Source organism: Cherax quadricarinatus, chromosome 89 (assembly GCF_038502225.1).
Source record: "Cherax quadricarinatus isolate ZL_2023a chromosome 89, ASM3850222v1, whole genome shotgun sequence".
Lineage (NCBI taxonomy): Eukaryota > Metazoa > Arthropoda > Malacostraca > Decapoda > Parastacidae > Cherax > Cherax quadricarinatus.
This window is the reverse complement of record NC_091380.1, coordinates 5,078,542-5,096,071: the sequence shown is the minus strand read 5'-3', so window position 1 is coordinate 5,096,071 and position 17,530 is coordinate 5,078,542. Positions and strand designations below refer to the sequence as shown.

At 44.9% G+C, this 17,530-nt stretch overlaps 1 protein-coding gene across 7 annotated transcripts in view; it reads right to left on the bottom strand.

Moving 5' to 3' along the window:
• LOC128697206 (uncharacterized) overlaps positions 1-17,530 on the bottom strand; it is a 142,225-nt gene that overhangs the window by 77,143 nt on the left and 47,552 nt on the right. For all 7 annotated transcript variants that reach the window (XR_011394560.1, XR_011394558.1, XR_011394559.1 and 4 more), the window contains exons 3-6: positions 13,153-13,338; positions 11,519-11,629; positions 10,034-10,211; positions 3,157-3,338 (exon numbers count right to left, since the gene is read on the bottom strand). Coding sequence is in view for 2 of the 7 variants with exons in the window: in XM_070104112.1 (XP_069960213.1) it covers positions 3,157-3,338; positions 10,034-10,211; positions 11,519-11,629; positions 13,153-13,212 (531 nt within the window). In the remaining 5 variants the exon portion in view is untranslated. The remainder of the gene's footprint in view (positions 1-3,156; positions 3,339-10,033; positions 10,212-11,518; positions 11,630-13,152; positions 13,339-17,530) is intronic.

Genomic DNA, 17,530 nt, shown 5'->3' with positions numbered 1-17,530 from the left:
GAAGAAGCCTACTGTGTAGGCGAAACGTTTCGAAATAAAGATACCTAACTGTTGCATATGTGTCTTACCTAACATCTTTGATATTGTTTTAATGTCACCTTTGAACCATTTATAACATTTTTAGTGTATTTTTAATGTTTATACAGTAGTGTACTGTATATTGCAATCAACAGAATAAAGGAAATCAGCTCTAATATACATTATTCAGGTATTCATACTGGTCAGAAAGTCTGTCGTAAGTCTGAGTCGTTGGTAAACGAGTACGTCGCTGAGTGAGGAGACGCTGTATTTAATTTACAAGGTTTAAAGCCTACTGACTAAATAAGGGTCATTAAGGTAGACCTGCACATAATGCCAGAAAAGATCAAATCTCAAAAATAGGCTTAAATGTGGATTTAGGAATTAAAATGAACTGTCACGTGTAAAATTCATTGACTAAGCCCTATACCTTTTAGACATGGATGAGTATTGTAATGATCTAAGTCAAGTAGTTTAGACTTAGCAAGTTAAGTTGTAAAGCATCTTAAGTTTGACAGGTTATAAAATTAGCTGGATAAAAGCGAGAAGGGTAGGCACTGTACATTAATTCAATTCAGTGGAAGTCAACAATTGTTCGGGGTATTGGGCACAAAATATTCCCAATGAAAATTAGGGGACAATACTACAGTGAAAATCAGGAGGACAATACCACCATGAAAATCAGGAGGATGATACCACCATGAAAATCAGGAGGATGATACCACAATGAATATCAGGGCAATACCACAATAAAAATCAGGACAATGCCACAACAATAATCAGGAGGACAATACCACAAAAATCAGGACAATACAACAAAAATCAGGAGGACAATACCACAATAAAAATCAAATATACAATACCCCAATGTAAATCTTAGATACAATACCGCTAATGACAATGAAGGGCACAATAAGATGCTTTGAAGTCCTTCCTTCTAAATATAATTGGAATTACCAAACAACTTGTAACTACCTTCAAGCAGGACCCTGAAAAGTTTCTCAAAGAAATTTCTAACCAGCCAAACTTTGAAATCTTACTCTTATGCGACAAACACCAATAGCTTGATAGATCAGACCATTGAGAGGAAGCTCTGGTCTGGGACCAGGCCACAAGGGTGATGATCCCCTGAACTATTTAAAAAATGACAGGTGAAAGCAAACAAAATAAGTAAGAAAATTGAAAGATATAAACAGCTCCGGGCCCCACGAGACCACTCAGCACTCTTGGCTTTAAGTAATAATAATCTTTATTCCTACAGGTACATGATACAAATTATACACACCACAGCTGACATCAGTGACATACTATATAGAAAGTCCCTGATTATGAAGAGCATTTCTGGCAACTTAGGTTAATTCTGTCCCAAGGATGCAACCCCACACCAGTCTGCTAACCCAGGTATACCTACTTACTGACAGATGAACAGGGACAGGTGTAAGGTGACTAACATCCAGGTAACTGCTTACTGCTAGGTGAACAGGGACAGCAAGTGTCTTAAGGAAACAGGCCTAATGCTTCCACCCATACTGGGGATTGAACTACGGACCTCAGTGTGTGAGCTGAGTGCGCTACCAACCCAGCTATGAGACAAAGACAAGCCTACATAAGAACACCCAGTAAAGTGTAACCAAAATAAAACTCACTGCAATGAACAAATGCACAAATACACTACAATAAGAGGCTAAAATAACCTAATCAGTTAAAAAATAAACAAAGGTACGACTGGGCTGGTCTGGCCAGGCATTGATGCAATCTTCAGACGACTCTGACTCCACCTAAACTTATGTGGAGTCCCCAGACTGCTGCCAAAATTTCCTCCATCAATGACTGGTGGTCCCTAGACTGTTGCTAAGGACTTTCTCCATCAATGATTGGTGGAGTCCCAGACTCTGCTAAAGCCTCTCTCCACCAATAACTGCTTGAGGTCAGTCATGGACATCAAGGAGAAAGATGAAAAAAAAAAATTAGCACCTCCCAGTTCAAGAAGTCTGACATATAGAGGGACAGATACACGAGGACATATACACAAGTGCATGTGATCAGCACCACAGGTGTGCTGGCTGACTCACCCCAGCCACAGGTGCACACACTGCCTCCCCTCCTCAAACTTATTATAAATTATGCTATTTCTGCATTTGTGCGCAGGTTTTAAGATTCTTCCAAATTTAGTACTTTAAAGAGACACTGTGAAGGAGGTGCTAAGAATTTACACAGTGCCGGGTTTAAAAAGGTACTCAGTACTCATTACAGTATGAAGATTAACACTTGCTAAATACAGTGGACCCCCGCATAACGATCACCTCCCAATGCGACCAATTATGTAAGTGTATTTATGTAAGTGCGTTTGTACGTGTATGTTTGGGGGTCTGAAATGGACTAATCTACTTCACAATATTCCTTATGGGAACAAATTCGGTCAGTACTGGCACCTGAACATACTTCTGGAATGAAAAAATATCGTTAACCGGGGGTCCACTGTACTCAGCACTTACAAGATAACATTTACTCACCTTGGCCACAAGTAAAAATCTACACAATCACACACAAGGGGCTAGAAACCCCCTTCGGTATGAATTACTAAATTTAAGCCTAGCTCTGCACCTATTTCTCCAAAGACCCCAATGGAAACAAGTCACTTCGTCTGACTTTCTTGGGTTACCCTGGGTAATCTACATAGGTATGCTGCAATGTATAATAATTTATGTAACTGTATTTATGTATACCTGTACCTGAATATACTTACTTAAGTCATGCATGTCGTAAGAGGTGACTAAAATGCTGGGAGCAAGGGGCTAGTGATCCCTTCTGCATAAATTACTAAATGTAAAGAGAAAATCTTTCGACTTTCTTTTTTGGGTCACTCTGTCTCAGTGGGTTACAGCTAGTTTGTTGAAAGAAAGAATAAGTTTAATTCAGCATGATACAATATTTGCACAGAGATAGAGGACATTTAGTTGTGCATGCGTAAAGTCCATGCACAACTAAAGCATTTCGGGAAAACTTAGGTCTAACTTAAGACCACATGATCAGTCCCTAATCCACTGTGAGGCCTGGTCACAGACCGGGCCATGGGGACGTTGACCCCTGAAACCCTCTCCAGGTATACAATGGCAATATGACTGTCCAGGTACTCACAGAGAGGAGCTGTTTATTGTTGGCATCGTGCTGGGAGCCCAGGTAGAGGAAGGGAAGAATCCGTGTAGGTCCCACGGTGGAGACAGGAAGGCAGGGCTGCGACTGACTGGTGAGAGGTGTACATTTCTTGCTGGAATCCTCACACAGCTCTGGAAACCTTGCCTGGAACTCCAGAAACCCTCCTGGCCACCACCACCCAGACCCCAAGGTCAAAGACCACAAGGATGGTAAAAAGTCCACATAACAAAGTGCAGTGGTCAAAGGAGTGTTGTTGACAGTACAAGGATGGTGCCAAGACCACAGGGATGGTGCCAAGGATGGTGCCAGAAGTTATGGTGTTCACAAATGTCGGGAAGATGTTCACAAGGTTGATGTCACGTTACCAGGAGAGAATCATCGCAGAAATGAAGCAGGAAAGAAAAACAATATGTAATTAATAACAATACTAAGTTATATTAATATTAAATACAACTGTACAAATGATGACTGGAATGTCATAAACACTTAATTAACATAATCCAAAAACCACATAGAGACAAATAAAACAAGAGAGGCCTGTATGTGCTTACGGCACTAGTATAGGCCGACCTTGCTAATACAGTGGGTTAGGTTTCAGTCTGCTGCCGAAAAGTGAATATTGCCTTAACCCGTAAACGGTCCAAGCAGATCTACGTTCACATGTGTAGCGCTACAAAAGTAGATCAACTTTTTTTTTTACATATTTTCAAATATAACAAAAAAAAAGTAAATCAAAGTTTTTTTACACATTTTCAAATGTAAAAAAACAAAAAGATCTACTTTTTTTTTCATACTTTCAAATGTTGAAAAAACATATATATACGTTTGGACCGTTATGGGTTAATAATAACGTAATAATATTTTTCTACAGTGTACAGGTAATAAAATATTGTTAGGGACAAATGAAAGCCATTAACATGCGGTGCATTTCAAATGACATTGTGAATCACAGTTTTTTCACTTGCCAGTGCATATAAAAGCCTAAAAAAATTTCACACTCATTTATTAAGTGTGCAATAACACTAGGCCTAAAAAAAATGATGCAAAAGTAACAAAAATCAATTAAAAAAATTTTAAATTGCCAAAACCCATCTTAAGAGCAAGGCAAGTACTGAAAATAATGAACGTGAATATACATATACAGTGGACCCCCGCTTAACGATCACCTCCAAATGCGACCAATTATGTAAGTGTATTTATGTAAGTGCGTTTGTATGTGTATGTTTGGGGGTCTGAAATGGACTAATCTACTTCACAATATTCCTTATGGGAAAAAATTCGGTCAGTACTGGCACCTGAACATACTACTGGAATGAAAAAAGTTCGTTAACCGGGGGTCCACTGTACATGTAATTCTGAAAAGCAGTGTATTAGTGAAGTGTTGTAAAGTGAAGCGCTGTATTAACGAGGCATGCCCGTACCTGTCATGAGAAATATAAAAATTTGTGCTGATGTAGATGAGGGAGGAAGCCTTCTGTGGGCTTTCTGGTCCACAGTGTAAAACAGCAAATTACTATTATTATAATTAAGTGCTAAACCATAAGGGTCATTCAGCGCTGCATAAAGTAGTAAAGAGAGAAACATTAAGGATCACATAATAAAATGTAATAATAGGACTTTCACCTCTATGTTCCAACCTCTTCAGAACCTCGGAGGTTACAATATAACTTCCTCTCAATCTATTGCATTATTTAAATCTTGATAGATTTCTATTTCTCTTGATAGATTTTTTATTAATCTATTGCATTATTTCTCTCTTGAAAGATTTTGGATACAAAAATATTTATTTCAACTTCCTCAATTTCTTGTGTTATAATAACCAATTTTGGCGGAGATTGTGATTTTTTTTATATATACAATTGTTTAGGGGTCCCATAGCCTCAGAGAAGTGGACAAAAAGGCTTTGACGAAGAATATTTGGATTTCTTCCTGAAGGCATTTGAATATTCTCATATTAAATATGTACTAGGAAATACAGTGGACCCCCGCATAATGATTACCTCCGAATGCGACCAATTATGTAAGTGTATTTATGTAAGTGCATTTGTACGTGTATGTTTGGGGGTCTGAAATGGACTAATCTACTTCACAATATTCCTTATGGGAAAAAAATCGGTCAGTACTGGCACCTGAACATACTTCTGGAGTGAAAAAATATCGTTAACCGGGGGTCCACTGTATATGACAAATTGAAAACAGCCTTTCCTGTGTTTTTAAATAGTGGTGATTATTGAATGTAAGACAAACTTTGTAGAGTACCAGCATAGTGGTGAATACCAGACCTTCCTGCCTCACTCACCAGTCAGTAGGTGTTACTGGTGAATACCAGACCTTCCTGCCTCACTCACCAGTCAGCAGGTGTACTGGTGAATACCAGACCTTCCTGCCTCACTCACCAGTCAGTAGGTGTTACTGGTGAATACCAGACCTTCCTGCCTCACTCACCAGTCAGTAGGTGTTACTGGTGAATACCAGACCTTCCTGCCTCACTCACCAGTCAGTAGGTGTTACTGGTGAATACCAGACCTTCCTGCCTCACTCACCAGTCAGTAGGTGTACTGGTGAATACCAGACCTTCCTGCCTCACTCACCAGTCAGTAGGTGTTACTGGTGAATACCAGACCTTCCTGCCTCACTCACCAGTCAGTAGGTGTTACTGGTGAGTACCAGACCTTCCTGCCTCACTCACCAGTCAGTAGGTGTTACTGGTGAATACCAGACCTTCCTGCCTCACTCACCAGTCAGTAGGTGTACTGGTGAATACCAGACCTTCCTGCCTCACTCACCAGTCAGTAGGTGTTACTGGTGAATACCAGACCTTCCTGCCTCACTCACCAGTCAGTAGGTGTTACTGGTGAATACCAGACCTTCCTGCCTCACTCACCAGTCAGTAGGTGTACTGGTGAGTACCAGACCTTCCTGCCTCACTCACCAGTCAGTAGGTGTACTGGTGAATACCAGACCTTCCTGCCTCACTCACCAGTCAGTAGGTGTTACTGGTGAGTACCAGACCTTCCTGCCTCACTCACCAGTCAGTAGGTGTTACTGGTGAATACCAGACCTTCCTGCCTCACTCACCAGTCAGTAGGTGTACTGGTGAATACCAGACCTTCCTGCCTCACTCACCAGTCAGTAGGTGTACTGGTGAGTACCAGACCTTCCTGCCTCACTCACCAGTCAGTAGGTGTTACTGGTGAATACCAGACCTTCCTGCCTCACTCACCAGTCAGTAGGTGTTACTGGTGAATACCAGACCTTCCTGCCTCACTCACCAGTCAGTAGGTGTTACTGGTGAATACCAGACCTTCCTGCCTCACTCACCAGTCAGTAGGTGTTACTGGTGAATACCAGACCTTCCTGCCTCACTCACCAGTCAGTAGGTGTACTGGTGAATACCAGACCTTCCTGCCTCACTCACCAGTCAGCAGGTGTACTGGTGAGTACCAGACCTTCCTGCCTCACTCACCAGTCAGTAGGTGTTACTGGTGAGTACCAGACCTTCCTGCCTCACTCACCAGTCAGTAGGTGTTACTGGTGAATACCAGACCTTCCTGCCTCACTCACCAGTCAGTAGGTGTACTGGTGAATACCAGACCTTCCTGCCTCACTCACCAGTCAGTAGGTGTTACTGGTGAATACCAGACCTTCCTGCCTCACTCACCAGTCAGTAGGTGTTACTGGTGAGTACCAGACCTTCCTGCCTCACTCACCAGTCAGTAGGTGTTACTGGTGAATACCAGACCTTCCTGCCTCACTCACCAGTCAGTAGGTGTACTGGTGAGTACCAGACCTTCCTGCCTCACTCACCAGTCAGTAGGTGTACTGGTGAGTACCAGACCTTCCTGCCTCACTCACCAGTCAGTAGGTGTTACTGGTGAATACCAGACCTTCCTGCCTCACTCACCAGTCAGTAGGTGTACTGGTGAGTACCAGACCTTCCTGCCTCACTCACCAGTCAGTAGGTGTTACTGGTGAGTACCAGACCTTCCTGCCTCACTCACCAGTCAGTAGGTGTTACTGGTGAATACCAGACCTTCCTGCCTCACTCACCAGTCAGTAGGTGTTACTGGTGAATACCAGACCTTCCTGCCTCACTCACCAGTCAGTAGGTGTTACTGGTGAGTACCAGACCTTCCTGCCTCACTCACCAGTCAGTAGGTGTTACTGGTGAATACCAGACCTTCCTGTCTCACTCACCAGTCAGTAGGTGTTACTGGTGAATACCAGACCTTCCTGCCTCACTCACCAGTCAGTAGGTGTACTGGTGAATACCAGACCTTCCTGCCTCACTCACCAGTCAGCAGGTGTACTGGTGAGTACCAGACCTTCCTGCCTCACTCACCAGTCAGTAGGTGTTACTGGTGAGTACCAGACCTTCCTGCCTCACTCACCAGTCAGTAGGTGTTACTGGTGAATACCAGACCTTCCTGCCTCACTCACCAGTCAGCAGGTGTACTGGTGAGTACCAGACCTTCCTGCCTCACTCACCAGTCAGTAGGTGTTACTGGTGAATACCAGACCTTCCTGCCTCACTCACCAGTCAGTAGGTGTTACTGGTGAATACCAGACCTTCCTGCCTCACTCACCAGTCAGTAGGTGTTACTGGTGAATACCAGACCTTCCTGCCTCACTCACCAGTCAGTAGGTGTTACTGGTGAATACCAGACCTTCCTGCCTCACTCACCAGTCAGCAGGTGTACTGGTGAATACCAGACCTTCCTGCCTCACTCACCAGTCAGCAGGTGTACTGGTGAATACCAGACCTTCCTGCCTCACTCACCAGTCAGTAGGTGTACTGGTGAATACCAGACCTTCCTGCCTCACTCACCAGTCAGTAGGTGTTACTGGTGAATACCAGACCTTCCTGCCTCACTCACCAGTCAGTAGGTGTACTGGTGAATACCAGACCTTCCTGCCTCACTCACCAGTCAGTAGGTGTTACTGGTGAATACCAGACCTTCCTGCCTCACTCACCAGTCAGCAGGTGTACTGGTGAATACCAGACCTTCCTGCCTCACTCACCAGTCAGTAGGTGTACTGGTGAATACCAGACCTTCCTGCCTCACTCACCAGTCAGCAGATGTACTGGTGAATACCAGACCTTCCTGCCTCACTCACCAGTCAGCAGGTGTACTGGTGAATACCAGACCTTCCTGCCTCACTCACCAGTCAGCAGGTGTACTGGTGAATACCAGACCTTCCTGCCTCACTCACCAGTCAGCAGGTGTACTGGTGAATACCAGACCTTCCTGCCTCACTCACCAGTCAGCAGGTGTACTGGTGAATACCAGACCTTCCTGCCTCACTCACCAGACCTTCCTGTCAGTAGGTGTTACTGGTGAATACCAGACCTTCCTGCCTCACTCACCAGTCAGCAGGTGTACTGGTGAATACCAGACCTTCCTGCCTCATTCACCAGTCAGCAGGTGTACTGGTGAATACCAGACCTTCCTGCCTCACTCACCAGTCAGCAGGTGTACTGGTGAATACCAGACCTTCCTGCCTCACTCACCAGTCAGCAGGTGTACTGGTGAATACCAGACCTTCCTGCCTCACTCACCAGTCAGCAGGTGTACTGGTGAATACCAGACCTTCCTGCCTCACTCACCAGTCAGCAGGTGTACTGGTGAATACCAGACCTTCCTGCCTCACTCACCAGTCAGCAGGTGTACTGGTGAATACCAGACCTTCCTGCCTCACTCACCAGTCAGCAGGTGTTACTGGTGAATACCAGACCTTCCTGCCTCATTCACCAGTCAGCAGGTGTACTGGTGAATACCAGACCTTCCTGCCTCACTCACCAGTCAGCAGGTGTACTGGTGAATACCAGACCTTCCTGCCTCACTCACCAGTCAGCAGGTGTACTGGTGAATACCAGACCTTCCTGCTGCACTCACCAGTCAGCAGGTGTACTGGTGAATACCAGACCTTCCTGCCTCACTCACCAGTCAGCAGGTGTACTGGTGAATACCAGACCTTCCTGCTGCACTCACCAGTCAGCAGGTGTACTGGTGAATACCAGACCTTCCTGCCTCACTCACCAGTCAGTAGGTGTACTGGTGAATACCAGACCTTCCTGCCTCACTCACCAGTCAGTAGGTGTACTGGTGAATACCAGACCTTCCTGCCTCACTCACCAGTCAGCAGGTGTTACTGTGAATACCAGACCTTCCTGCCTCACTCACCAGTCAGCAGGTGTACTGGTGAATACCAGACCTTCCTGCCTCACTCACCAGTCAGCAGGTGTACTGGTGAATACCAGACCTTCCTGCCTCACTCACCAGTCAGCAGGTGTACTGGTGAATAGCAGACCTTCCTGCCTCACTCACCAGTCAGCAGGTGTACTGGTGAATACCAGACCTTCCTGCCTCATTCACCAGTCAGCAGGTGTACTGGTGAATACCAGACCTTCCTGCCTCGCTCACCAGTCAGCAGGTGTACTGGTGAATACCAGACCGTCCTGCCTCATTCACCAGTCAGCAGGTGTACTGATGAATACCAGACCTTCCTGCCTCACTCACCAGTCAGCAGATGTACTGGTGAATACCAGACCTTCCTGCCTCACTCACCAGTCAGCAGGTGTACTGGTGAATACCAGACCTTCCTGCTTCACTCACTCAGCAGGTGTAGAATACCAGACCTTCCTGCCTCACTCACAAGTCAGCAGGTGTACTGGTGAATACCAGACCTTCCTGCTTCACTCACCAGTCAGCAGGTGTACTGGTGAATACCAGACCTTCCTGCCTCACTCACCTCAGCAGGCATACTGGTGAATACCAGACCTTCCTGCCTCACTCACCAGTCAGCAGGTGTACTGGTGAATATAACACCCTCTAAACTCACCCTCCCTCACACTCACCAGCCAGCAGGTAGACACAGGGAAAGGCACGTCCCAGTTTGTTAAGAAGGACGTGTAAGAAGGAATCCTGGGGTATGGAGGAGAGGGTGGCAGCATTCTGGTCATAGACAATAATGTGGAGTCCCTCGTGTAGTTCACACACCTGGCACGCCTGCTGTAGGTAGTCGTGCACTGAGATCTGTAGAAGCACAACAAGAACTCTCACAATTTTGTCAAAAAAAATTTGGATTCGTGAGTTAGGATTTACGTAATGCACTGTAAACAGCACATGAGATATATGTCTATCCTTACTTAGGGTAATTTAGTCTACCTTAACCTGACCTAACCTAGTTTAACTTAGCATAACTTAAAGTACCATAACTTGACCTAGCCTAACCTGACATAACCCAACTTAGGTTAATTTAGCCTGACTTAATCTAACTTAAACTACCAACCTAACCTAACTTAACCTAAACTGACCTGATCTCTGACCTGACCTGACCTGACCTAGCATTACTGTGGCAATTTTTTACTGTGTAGAGCTTTGCCAAGACATGATAAAGCTCTACACAGACCAAAATGTTGTCCCCTCAAAACTGTTTTTTTTTAGTACACTATTCTATACCCATGACACAGATATAGAATAGTGTACGTCAACCTGAGGTCAGACTTCCTTGATGAACCTGGCTGTTTTGTGACACACATGGTATTGTACCATGATATATTATTCAGTCTCTCTCTCTCTCTCTCTCTCTCTCTCAGTCTCTCTCTCTCTCTCTCTCTCTCTCTCTCTCTCTCTCTCTCTCTCTCTCTCTCTCTCTCTCTCACAGTCTCTCTCTCTCTCTCTCTCAGTCTCTCTCTCTCTCTCTCTCTCAGTCTCTCTCTCTCTCTCTCTCAGTCTCTCTCTCTCTCTCTCTCTCAGTCTCTCTCTCTCTCTCTCTCTCTCTCTCTCTCTCTCTCTCTCAGTCTCTCTCTCTCTCTCTCAGTCTCTTTCTCTCTCTCTCAGGCTCTCTCTCTCTCTCTCTCTCTCTCTCTCTCTCTCTCTCTCTCTCTCTCTCTCTCTCTCTCTCTCTCTCCCAGTCTCTCTCTCTCTCTCTCACACACACACACACACACACACAAAAGCAAAGTCTCTAAACTTAAGATAAAGCGAATACCTTCTTTAATGACAACATTTCGCCCAAGAAGGGTCTTAATGACGCCCCAGTGTGAGTAAAACAGGGTGCTCCACGAGGTTATCCACTCACCTAACACGCTGAATATTTTCCTGACTAACACACATTCAAGAGGACTGATTTGGCTTCCTTCCATCACCTTTGTATTTCTGTCTACATTAAATTCCATCATTCATCTATCCCTTCAGATGCTCAATTTATTCCAACCATCCTGGAGTTATTTACTGAGTATTTTTTCCATGGGTTTAGTATCAGGTTTGTTGTAGCTTTGTATTAATGCTACCAAGTCATTTATAGTGGGCCAGAATACCACTCATGGCCATCAACTTACAGAATCTTGTTGGAGTCGTTTCTTCCTAATCTTAGAGGACCAGACATTGATAGAATTAAGGATGTGTGATGTGTTGAACTCACAAAACGTCCGACTGTCTATAATCAGTGCCTGTGGGGATAAAAAATACCATATTTTTATTGTTAGCCCTAAAGGATTTAAGGTATTATCACTTTATATACACATAATATACACCGAGTGATTAATGGAGGGTTAAAAGATATAGAAAATTAAACACATAAGTAGTATAATGTGTTCCTTTATTAACAATGTTTTGCCCACACAGTGGACTTTATCAAGTCACAAACAGAAACGTTGTCAATAAAGGATCACATTAACTTCTTATGTGTTTATTTTTCCACTGTGTTGGTATTTTATACCATTTATTTCCAAAAGACTATAGACTATACGAGGGGTTATTAAGGCTGCTTGTAACCTTTACACCACCAGACATGAATATTTTAATATTTAAAGTGGGGATTCAAGTATAAACATAGCATACTAGCATATAAACTGAGAGAAATACACATCTCGATGTATATATCCTGTTGTATTTACACCAAAAGATACGCTAAATCTAAGTATAAATTCACAGATATGCACTTCTGAGTGTATATACACTGATATACACCTCTTGCTCTATACACATGAATATCCACACCTGTATATACACATACCATGTATATACAAGTATAAGTGTATTTGATTATTCAAGACTTGGCTATGAAATAAAATTTCTCAGCATCGTTAAAAGAAAATAACATAAGAAAGGAGCACTACAGCAGGCCTACTGGCCTATGTTAGGCAGGTCCAACTCTCACCCTCCCCCTACAACCATTATACGTATTACCACCACAATACATATACATAAGAACACAAGAAAGAATTAGCAATGCTGCAGGCCTACTGGCCCAAACCGGTCAGGTTCAACTCATACCCACTCATGTATTTGTCTAACCTACTTTTACACTTATACAACGTTTTAGCTTCAATGGCGGTGCTTAGGAGTTTGTTCCACTCATCCACAACTCTACTGCCAAACCAGTGCTTTCCTATATCCTTTCTAAACCCAAATTTTTAGAACGTAAACCCACTGTTACGAGTTCTGTCTTGATAAGACACATGTGCAACTGTTAGGTATCTTTATTTTTACGTAAATGTTACACATACGACTTACTTACAAACCTGTCGGTATTGTACACCATTTCTGGGATAAATAATTTTGAAAACAGACAAGTTGAAGATTGAGACACTTATGCAACATATGGGAATCTTTACTGAAGAAATGTTTCACCACACAGTGGCTTCATCAGTCCAATACAAAGCAGAAAGGTAGGAGAGGAGGAGTTTGAGGTAATCAGTCCCTCAGCCTGGAATCGATGTGTTCAATCCATCACTCCTGTAGAAAGTACAACATAGGGCCAGAAAAGTGGCTTATATACTGTAGTCAGGTGAGTCAAAGCAGGAGGAGTCTTGTCAAGGCCTCAGTCAGGTGACCATAAGCTCCAGCTGTGGGTCATCATATAAGACCCGCTTCAGGAAACACTTGTCCTGTTTCCTGACAAACCTAACCTTGGTTAGATACTCTTAGCACTTCGTTACATAACCTGGCAAAACATAATAAAAAATCTCACCTTGTCACTTTTAACTAGACGTGAAAGTTTGTGGGGAGTTACTACACGGATGGACTCCATGGCTCCTCTCTCGTTCTCTGCTGCTACTGCTACTGCTGCTGCTGCTTCTCCTGCTGCTGCTCCTTCTACAGCCTCCAGGGGCCGTCAGCTCCCCCGTCCCTCGCACTCAGTACTGTCCGACACCACCTGTCACACACACACATAATTATTATTATTATAATCAAGGGGAAAGCGCTAAACCCGTAGGATTATACAGCACCTGTGGGGGGATGTGGAAGGTATTCAGGCTTAATTCAGGGAACTGGAGCACAGATCCAGTTCCCTAGATCAAGAACCCTTCACTAGTGTCAAGGAACCTTCTTTGAGGGGACACGTACATAAAAATGGAGGAACACTGCAGAAGGCCTACTGGCCCATACAAGGCAGTGTCTAAAAACTGGGTGAGGGACGTGCTGTAGACAAGCATGAAGACAGGTAGACAATGGAGGGAATAACATACAGATAGAAACATGCAAACATGATGGAAGATCTGCATATTTCGACCTCCGAGTGAGGTCCTCTTCAGAGGATCAGCAGATGGAGCTAGAAATATACAGAACTTCTCTCATTACTTTCTTTTTATATGTTTTTTCCCTATTTGTATTGACAAATATTTATGGTATTTCACGGAGACAGACACACACACACACACACACACACACACACACACACACACACACACATACACATACACATACACACACACACACACACACACACACACACACACACACACACACACACACACACAGAGATTGGACACAGTAACAAGGGGACACAGTTGGAAGCTAAAGACACAGATGAATCACAGGGATGTTAGGAAGTATTTCTTCAGCCACAGAGTAGTCAGTAAGTGGAATAGTTTGGGAAGCGATGTAGTGGAGGCAGGATCCATACATAGCTTTAAGCAGAGGTATGATAAAGCTCACGGCTCAGGGAGAGTGACCTAGTAGCGATCAGTGAAGAGGCGGGGCCAGGAGCTCGGACTCGACCCCCGCAACCTCAACTAGGTGAGTACAACTAGGTGAGTACACACAAAACAAGGGCCAAGTATCTATCGGCAAGTACCTCTGACAAATACAGAACAACATTTCGCAACCAGGAGAACGTTTACTAAAATTCCAAGTCTTCAGAAAGCTGTCCTTTGAGCGAAACAATGTGACGAAACGTCGTGATAGATGAACGTTTCCTTTCAGAATGTGTATAAACCGTGAACCACTAACATATGACACCTGAATCTGTCAAATTCAAGAAATTTAATGTTATATTCACGGGGGAGTCGCTAAACCTGTAAGGGAGTCATACAGAGCCTCGGGATGGGGGGGGGGGGAATGGGAGGGAATAGTTTGTCTATAGCTGGGTTGGTAGCGCACTCACCTCACATGGTGAAGTCTGTGGTTCGATCCCCAGTACGGGTGGTAACATTAGGACGTGCTTCCTTAAAATTCTTGCTGTCACTGTTTACCTTGCAGTAAGTAGGTACCTGGGTGTTAGTCACCTTACACCTGCTGTCATTGTTTACCTTGCAGTAAGTAGGTACCTGGGTGTTAGTCACCTTACACCTGCTGTCATTGTTCACCTAGCAGTAAGTAGGTACCTGGGTGTTAGTCACCTTACACCTGCTGTCATTGTTCACCTAGCAGTAAGTAGGTACCTGGGTGTTAGTCACCTTACACCTGCTGTCACTGTTCACCTAGCAGTAAGTAGGTACCTGGGTGTTAGTTACCTTACACCTGCTGTCACTGTTCACATAGCATTAAGTAGGTACCTGGGTGTTAGTTACCTTACACCTGCTGTCACTGTTCACCTAGCAGTAAGTAGGTACCTGGGTGTTAGTCACCTTACACCTGTTGTCACTGTTTACCTTGCAGTAAGTAGGTACCTGGGTGTTAGTCACCTTACACCTGCTGTCATTGTTCACCTAGCAGTAAGTAGGTACCTGGGTGTTAGTCACCTTACACCTGCTGTCATTGTTCACCTAGCAGTAAGTAGGTACCTGGGTGTTAGTTACCTTACACCTGCTGTCACTGTTCACCTAGCAGTAAGTAGGTACCTGGGTGTTACTCGACTGGTGTGGGTCGCATCCTGGGGACAAAATTAACCTAAGCTTCAGGAAATGCTCTACATAACCAGGGACTTTCTATATAGTATGTCACTGACGTCAGCTATGTATGTATACCTTATACGTACTTTATTAAATCCCACCTGAGTAATATCAAAGGTAACAGCCAGGTTGATCAGGCTCTGATCCACCAGGAGGCCTGGTCACAGACCGGGCCGCGGGGCCGTTGATCCCCGGAACTCTCTCCAGGTCTCCAGGTAAGAAGGGCGGAGAAATCTACGGTAAGCGGCCGCCAGACTTCACTACTCTCTCGCTGGACAAGTCCACACGTATACCTGGAGGGCATACCTGGAGAGTACACTTGGGAGGGTATACCTGGAGAGTACACTTGGGATGGTATACCTGGAGTACACTTGGGAGTGTATACCTGGAGTACACTTGGGAGGGTATACTTGGGGAGTACACTTGGAAGGGTATATCTGGAGAGTACACTTGGGAGGGTATACCTGGAGAGTACACTTGGGATGGTATACCTGAAGTACACTTGGGAGTGTATACCTGGAGTACACCTGGGAGGGTATACTTGGGGAGTACACTTGGAAGGGTATATCTGGAGAGTATACTTGGGAGGGTATACCTGGAGAGTACACTTGGGAGGGTATACCTGGAGTACACTTGGGAGTGTATACCTGGAGTACACTTGGGAAGGTATACTTGGGGAGTACACTTGGAAGGGTATATCTGGAGAGTACACTTGGGAGGGTATACCTGGAGAGTACACTTGGGAGGGTATACCTGGAGAGTACACTTGAGAGGGTATACCTGGAGAGTACACTTGGGAGGGTATACCTGGAGAGTACACTTGGGAGGGTATACTTGGAGAGTACACTTGGGAGGGTTTACTTGGAGAGTACACTTGGGAGGGTATACTTGGGAGGGTATACCTGGAGAGTACACTTGGGAGGGTATACCTGGAGAGTACACTTGGGAGGGTATACCTGGAGAGTACACTTGGGAGGGTATACCTGGAGAGTACACTTGGGAGGGTATACCTGGAGTACACTTGGGAGGGTATACCTGGAGAGTACACTTGGGAGGGTATACCTGGAGAGTACACTTGGGAGGGTATACCTGGAGAGTACACTTGGGAGGGTATACCTGGAGAGTACACTTGAGAGGGTATACTTGGAGAGTACACTTGGGAGGGTATACCTGGAGCGTACACTTGGGATGGGACCTGGAGTACACTTGGGAGGGTATACACTGGGAGGGTATACCTGGAGAGTACACTTGGGATGGTATTGAAGTACACTTGGTAGTGTATACCTATACTTGGGAGGGAGAGTGCACTTGGAAGGGTATATCTGGAGAGTACACTTGGGAGGGTATACCTGGAGAGTACACTTGGGAGGGTATACCTGGAGAGTACACTTGGGAGGGTATACCTGGAGAGTACACTTTGGAGGGTATACCTGGAGTACACTTGGGAGGGTATACTTGGAGAGTACACTTGGGAGGGTATACCTGGAGAGTGCACTTGGGAGGGTATACTTGGAGAGTGCACTTGGGATGGTATACCTGAAGAGTACACTTGGGAGGGTATACCTGGAGAGTACACTTGGGAGGGTATACTTGGAGAGTACACTTGGGAGGGTATACCTGGAGAGTACACTTGAGAGGGTATACTTGGAGAGTACATTTGGGAGGGTATACCTGGAGAGTACACTTGGGAGGGTATACTTGGAGAGTACACTTGGGAGGGTATACTTGGAGAGTACACTTGGGAGGGTATATCTGGAGAGTACACTTGGGAGGGTATTCCTGGAGAGTACACTTGGGAGGGTATACCTGGAGAGTACACTTGGGAGGGTATTCCTGGAGAGTACACTTGGGAGGGTATACCTGGAGAGTACACTTGGGAGGGTATACTTGGAGAGTACACTTGGGAGGGTATACGTGGAGAGTACACTTGGGAGGGTATACTTGGAGAGTACACTTGGGAGAGTATACTTGGAGAGTACACTTGGGGGTATACCTGGAGAGTACACTGGGAGGGTATAAAGTACACTTGGGAGGGTATACTTGGAGAGTACACTTGGGAGGGTATACTTGGAGAGTACACTTGGGAGGGTATACTTGGAGAGTACACTTGGGAGGGTATACCTGGAGTACACTTGAGAGGGTATACTTGGAGAGTACACTTGGGAGGGTATACTTGGAGAGTACACTTGGGAGGGTATACTTGGAGAGTACACTTGGGAGGGTATACTTGGAAGG